The 7,275-nt window shown below is 31.7% G+C and overlaps 2 protein-coding genes across 2 annotated transcripts; one reads left to right on the top strand and one right to left on the bottom strand.

Moving 5' to 3' along the window:
- LOC141713748 (secreted RxLR effector protein 161-like) lies at nt 1–648 on the top strand. The gene has a single exon (XM_074517326.1). The coding sequence runs from the start codon at nt 1–3 to the stop codon at nt 646–648; it is 648 nt and encodes a 215-aa protein (XP_074373427.1).
- A 3,164-nt stretch (nt 649–3,812) lies between these two features.
- On the bottom strand, nt 3,813–5,285 carry LOC141673962 (AP2/ERF and B3 domain-containing transcription repressor TEM1-like). Its single transcript, XM_074480689.1, has one exon. The coding sequence runs from the start codon at nt 5,084–5,086 to the stop codon at nt 3,995–3,997; it is 1,092 nt and encodes a 363-aa protein (XP_074336790.1). The 5' UTR covers nt 5,087–5,285; the 3' UTR covers nt 3,813–3,994.
- Nucleotides 5,286–7,275: the final 1,990 nt, after the last annotated feature.

Genomic DNA, 7,275 nt, shown 5'->3' with positions numbered 1-7,275 from the left:
ATGTATATCATAGCTACAAGACCAGATATTGTTTATGCAGTCAGCTTGATTAGTAGATATATGTCGAGACCAATAGAGCTTCATTTATTAGCTGCCAAAAGAATTTTGCATTATTTACAAGGGACTTCTGATTTTGGGCTTTTCTATAAAAAGGATGGAAATAGAGAGCTCATTGGATTCACCGACAGTGATTATGCCGGGGATATTGAAGATAGGAAAAGCACTTCAGGCTATGCATTCATCTTAAGCTCAGCTGCAGTAGCTTGGTCCTCGCGGAAGCAGCCAATCGTTACTTTAAGTACAACTGAAGCCGAGTTTGTAGCTACAACATCATGTTCAACTCTAGCCATATGGATGAAAAGAATACTAGGAGCTCTTGGTTATGAAGGAGATGTAAGTACTGTTATTTTTTGTGATAATAACTCTACTATAAAATTGGCCAGAAACCCGGTCTTTCCTGGTAGATTTAAGCATATAGAGGTGCGATTTCATTTTCTGTGCAATCTGGAAAATGAAGGAGTTATACAGCTGATATATTATAGTACACATGATCAAGTTGCTGATGTTTTTACTAAGCGGTTAAAGCTGGAGTCATTTCGAAGAATGAGAGAACAGTTGGAAGTTTGTGAAGCACGTGAAGTAAACTAACTGTGACATAATACAGTTTAGTTTAGGGGAGGCAATGAAGTAGTTTATATTAGATTTGAATAAAATTTTTGTTCTTGTTATTTAGATAATTGTTAGTTAGTTAGTAGAAGCTTGTCTAAATAAGTGGATTGGTTCCACATTAGGTTGCTGCTGTTTTATAGGACATTCAGTAGGCACGTTTCTATATTCTGTTTTGTAAGATTTTATAAAACCGAAACCATTTTCTTTATGAAGCTGTGAGTTCAGTTCAGATTATTATTGTTTTGGTTCCAATAATCATAACAATGGGTTAGTCTTAGTCACTCTTACACTTGGAAACATAGCTTTCCTTGGAATTTTGGTATTTAAACCAAGTCCCCTGTGAAATTGTCAAAGTTAAATTATTAATATAGACCTTGCAAAGAGTCAAAGTCAAAACAATGAAGGAAAACATGAGGTCTGACATTGTTGTCGGTTTACAAGTCGACGTGATGAATGATGATAGTTCAAAACCTTCTTAGATTATTAAGAAATTTATCCCAAAAAAAACATTAATCAGCAGAATGTAGTGGTGATTTATGATTCAACTATGCATAATAAAATGTAGAAAAGATTGGAAAAACTGGATGGAAAAAGGAGGCAATATTTTATCAGGCAATTTATTGACTGCAAAATGTCAACAAGAAACATAATGCAGAAACCCTCACATACATTGACATTATGAAGCAATGTTCATGTTGGTCAAAACACCCTGTCAAGAAAAATGCTGGTCAAAAGCCTCTATTTAGATGGAGGAGATGTTAAGATCTTTATCATCTTTTCTAAATAAAATATAGTCTAAAGATCTACTTGTAACCGGTGTTCTAAAGATCCTCAATAAATCCCCGATTAATCTCCTACAAAATATTGACTGATTCGATCTTTGAAATCCGATTTATTCTTACGAGTTTTTTTTATTAAAGTATATATTATTATTTATTAAAATTAAAATACTATATTAATTTAAAAATGAATAATTATAGAAATTATGATATACTAATTATATATTTGTTAATAAATAACTAATATAATCATAATAATATATTAAATATAATTTAATATTATAATACATCCGATTTTTACTTCGATTAATCCTTCCGATTAATCCCCGATTTTCAGTTAATCATAAATCGGCAGCTCGACCGATCTTCCCCGATTCCCGATTTTTATAACAATCCTCGTAACTTACAAGTGCAAAGAACTGGAAATGTACTTTAATGTACTAATAATTTGCATGTGTTTTTTGTACAATAATTAAAATTTAGCAATGTTATAATTAAAAAATGAACAAGATCTGCATACAAATTGTCGGGCATAATGGAGCAAACCAGCCTCTCTCTGAACAAAAACTGGATGCGAGATGCCCTCCCATTCAAGTGCATGAATCTAAACATATGCTCGCTTATACGAAGAAAGTATCATAATTTCGATGCCATAAAACGATTATTATATACAATTAAACCTTTTTTAAAGGTAATATTATTGGGGTTGGGAAAATAAATATTATTTTACCGAGTTTATTATTTTATCGATGTAAAAGTATATTATGTCTATTATTTTATATTTTTTTAATTATTATTTATCAAGGTTCATCGTCAATATGTCCATCACATGGACATTAACAATACTAATACTTCTCAAATTTACATATTCTAATTAACTGAAGTACTGTTTAATGGCAAAATCATGATCTCAATTACGATGCGAAAAGAAAATTTTCTTTCATTTTTACCTTTTGAATGTCCGTTGTAGTTAAGAATAACGTTTGACTAATTTATGAATTTTTTAAAAATAATTATTAGGATATAAAAATATTTGTTAAATTTTGAAGGTCACGTAATATGCCCTCGTTTCGCCCATGCCCCGAGTAACTAGTTTAAGCTAACGGTATACTGTATTCCGGAAATATTTTTCAGGAAGAAAAAGAACATAGAAAATAGATTCTTCAGTTCCATCCTGAATAATTTTTTACGAAAGGAAGAAAAAAAAATAGATTTGGAAAAAAAATTATGTATTATAGTCTCCAAAATAATTCAGAGAGAAAATAAAATGAACCATTTTTTATCATTTTCTTTTGTATTCTAAATTAGGGAAACCCAGTGGCATGTGGAGGTTTAAAAAAAAAGGAGCAAAGTATTTGAAAATGCAGTTTTAGAAGATTAATATAGTTATGATCTCATGTACGGTCAAGCTAGTCTTCCTCATGATAAGATATTTTATATAGTAGTATTTAAGTAGTGAAAAGCAGGCCTTTGTAGAAGTTTAGGCCAAGCTACCAGAAAATGCATGTGTAATTCAACCTTCATAGGCAATGTAATCACATGTTAATTGGACAACTCAGAAATCATCAATTAAAGACCTGTCTTACCAAACAAACTAGTACCTTATGCTGTACACATGTGCATTACTTTAACGTGCTAGTTTTCTTGATCCCCCACCTAATTTTAGTTCATGTTTCTTAACCTTCCTCTTTTGCGCTGCTACAACTCAACAATAGTGTGACCACAGCTTCTCTGGTTATGCCGTAAATATATTATTTCGACAATTTTTCTTGAAATAACAGTATCTTATTGCACCAGTATCCTAATTGGCTTAGAATGTGACTTTAAGGGCTTATTACCCCAAAATCACAAATTCGAATCCTCGAAAAAACAGGGAAGTAATTAGATTGTTATGATCGGTAGGTACGAGTGTACTAGCAGTCACTCGGATAAATTGAGGTGCGTAAAAGCTGACCCGGAAACCGGATTAATAAACAAATAAAAATAGATAACAATATCTTTTACTCGCACACTTCTTCTGACTATATTATTATTTTTACTCTTTTTATGAAATAAATAACTTCTAGTCTTTTATGATTATGATGTAAATAAACTCTTTTCACAATTCTTTTTTATATAACGATATTTTTTTCTCGCACATTTCTTTTAATAGTATCTTTCTTACTTTCTTACGAAAATAATAAGTGAGTGTATTTAACTAAAAATGTCGTCAATTATTATTATTATTATTATTATTATTATTATTATTATTATTATTATTATTCATGCTTATATCTGCTAAAAGAAGTAAGTAATTAACCTTTATATTTAATCAGATCATTATTTCGACGCCTTAATTACGAATAACAAACTTAAATATCAGAATGAATACGAACAAAAAAATTTCATTATTTTATTTGTTACACTTTCAACAGAACAGCTATCTTCAGCTGCTTTCTTAGCTAATAATTAATATACAATTTATCAACTTGCAACATCACTAATGCACCGTGATAAACCACCGATTAACCACCGTGACAAACCACCGTTCAGCCGCCGCATCACCGTTAAACAACATTAACCATCCTCTGTTTCTTATTACAATCTAAACCTAAAATCTCTATCTCTCTCATCCTTTTCTTATTACAAGAACCAACTTCACTATCATTAACAACATGATTATTAATATTATTAACAGCGGTAACAATATTAATGCCAAACAATCTCACCATCCGAACCGGAGCAAAACCAACCGGTTCTTTTACTAAACCGGGTGCACTTCTCTCTTTCCAATCAATAAAAAGCTGCTTATCCGGTCCGGTTGATCTTATAAAACTCACAACATCACCGGCTTTTAATCCTTTTTCTTTAACAAACCGGCTCCATCCTTTAGTCAACACATAGCTTTGACTACTATTCCAATACGAATAACGGAATCTCCACACTTTCCCATTAAAATCTTCAAAATTTAATAAAACTCCTTTCGATGTCGTTTCATTTTGTAACGGGAAATGCTTCTCCGCGTGTTGTTTCGGTATCACGAGCCGATTTAATTTCCCAACATCGCTTGGTGTAACAGTTTTCTCGAATAAATGATCACGCGTTGTGAGATTTTTTTCGCATGATAACGAAATAATGTCCTTTTGGAACATATTGTTTCGTTTGCTTTGATGCAACTCGTCGTTATAAGTGTGTTTACGTAGCATGTCAACGATCTCGGCTTTCGAATGAGAATTAAGAAAATGAGATTCGAGATCGTCGATTTGAGTTTCGGATAGTGGCTTGAAATTAGTAACGGCATCGCGGCCTCGAAAGCGTTGGGCCGCGATGTCGTAAGCTGCAGCGGCTTCATGTTCTTGGTTGAATGTACCAAGCCAAACTCGCTGGTGCTTCTCGTAGATTTGAGCACCCCAACGACCATTAGGTTGCGGTACGACTCCTTTAAATTTAGAAGACGGGAGTTTTCGTGACTCCGCTTCCAGATTATTGTTGTTGTTATTATTATTATCGGAATCGAGAATTACGCTTGTGCCGCTCCCCATTCGGCATAGGCCTTCAGGTGATCTTTTGAAATCGAATATTGAAGAGGGTGGTGGTGTTTGTGAAGTAGGAATGGAGTCACTTGTTGTGCTTTGATCATCTATGCAACTAACATCCATTGTGTGTTATTGTTGTGAAGAGGAGAAAAGAGAGGTTGTTAAGAAAATATAAAGTGAGGTTTGGTTTGTTGATGGTTGAACAAGTGTAGATGTGTGTGTTTATATAGGAAAGAAAAGACTCGGCCTATGTTTAGGTTTAGGACATGTAGTACAGTTTGTAAAGTATATTTAGTACGGTTTAATACATGTTGATGTATCGAATATAATGTAGTAGGATAAGAGGTATATATGGGTTATGTTTAGGCGGGTGGGTCAACTTGTGTGAGAAAGTAAGAGGAAGATTCATGGGCTAATGTAATGTGTTTGTGCGAGAGAGAGAGAGAGATGGTATTATGTGATGGGGTGTTGTGGGGTGAGTGTATGAAGTGGGGTAGGCAGATGAGGAAGAAGATGAGGTAAATTAAGTAGATGGGGTTTCACATGACATGTGTGTGAGGATCTTTTATTATTTTGCTCTTTCCTATGTACTACTAGTATTTTCTATTTTTCTTTTGATAAAGTTAAGTTCATCCCCCCCTGAACTTTGCTGCTCAATCACTGCCTACTATTATCTTATGGCTTGTCAAAATATTATGTATGGGACATTTCTCTGTCTATCAAGAATTTATAAATATGTACGTGTGTTGGGGATAAGATTTTGATTGTTACGTTATATTTTACCATATTTGTTTTCGACAATAAGGATTTTATATCTACCGCACTTCCCTAATAAATCAAATTCATTAATTCAATATGTATTTTTGGAGGAAAATATTTGATATAGAGAAGAATGTTGTACAAAATTTTGTATGTGGTGTGTTTTAATTGAAATGACCATGTATTTATATCAACAAAATTAATTAAAACATCACATACCAAATGACATGTCATTATGTATAAATATTTTGTACAAAATTCTGTACACCGAACACTACTCATTTTTATATATGCATATATCTATCAACTAAATTTTAAATCGCTTTAGTCATATATATGAGAAGCTTATATCAAATCTGTTCCCAAAATAAAATGGCATTTATCATATTTTATTTATAAATCTCATTTTATTATTAGAAAACTGAATATATTAGAATTTATAACATTTTTTAAATCGTTTTGATCACCCTCGCATATCATTTTGCTCGGAATGTATTAAATGTGCTCTTTTTACACATGCATCAGACACACAGTTTCAAGTAAACTTTAGGTTAGTTTAATGGTGTGTATAAGTGTTCATAGATTTTAGGTAAGAGTGGTATTTGAAGAACTGGTTTTAGCCTTTTAGGATAAGATTTGAGAGAAATAAAACAACAAAATAACAGGTGTTGGTGATTCAACTTGATAAAAAGTTGGCAATGATGGGCCAATGGTTAAACAGGAATGGACATATAATGACAATACGAGAGTTCTTCCAATAAACCTTCCCACCATCTTACCTGGTATTTGTGGTACCATAATATATAGCACCTCACCCCTTTCTTTAAATCAAGACATGGTTTTTATGTATTAATCTAACAAAAATAACTTACCATGAGCACACTACAAAATAAAATGTGCCATTTTAATTTATAGAAATACATTTTTCAGAGTTTAGATTTATTACCGGTTCTGATATTTTTATTCTTAATTTTACCTTTTTGGAGAATCCTAATTGCAACAATCTTAAAATTCTACGTTTAAATGACATGTGTATAAAAATGCAGTTCTTACACATGGAATTTTTTATATTTTTTATAGAAATATATTTTTACTAGTCGTTGGAAAAGTATAAAGCCAAGAATCTATACTATAATATTAAAACAAAATATTAAAAGTTTGGTTGTTGTTTTTTGTTCACTCAATCCAGAGCCGTACTGCTGAAAACCGTTAGATATAATCTTGAAAATTATTACACAAAAAATATAAAGTTCGAATTCTAACAGTAATATATTAAAATTATAATATATAATGATAAAAATAATTATTAGACTGAGGATATAATGTTCGAATCCCAACATCAATATATTAAAACTACATTTTACAATATATAATAATAAAAATAATCGTGCATCGCATCGCACGTGCTATATACTAATATAAATTAAACGTACAGTTTATATATTATTCTAATTTAGAAAACAAAGCCATCTCCATAGATGGACAATAAATTTAAGAAAACTACAAAAAAACATTTCATTTAGCCACCACCAACGAATGCGAGAGTAAAATTT

The sequence above is a fragment of the Apium graveolens genome, chromosome 1 (genome assembly GCF_009905375.1).
Source record: "Apium graveolens cultivar Ventura chromosome 1, ASM990537v1, whole genome shotgun sequence".
NCBI classification, from domain to species: Eukaryota; Viridiplantae; Streptophyta; class Magnoliopsida; order Apiales; family Apiaceae; genus Apium; species Apium graveolens.
The sequence above is the reverse complement of the archived record's forward strand: the minus strand, read 5'-3'. Positions and strand labels throughout refer to the sequence as shown.

Excerpts from the sequence above, each read along its gene's own strand:
- LOC141713748 (XM_074517326.1), top strand. The coding sequence starts at position 1 with ATGTATATCATAGCTACAAGACCAGATATTGTTTATGCAGTCAGCTTG.
- LOC141673962 (XM_074480689.1), bottom strand. The coding sequence starts at position 5,086 with ATGGATGTTAGTTGCATAGATGATCAAAGCACAACAAGTGACTCCATT.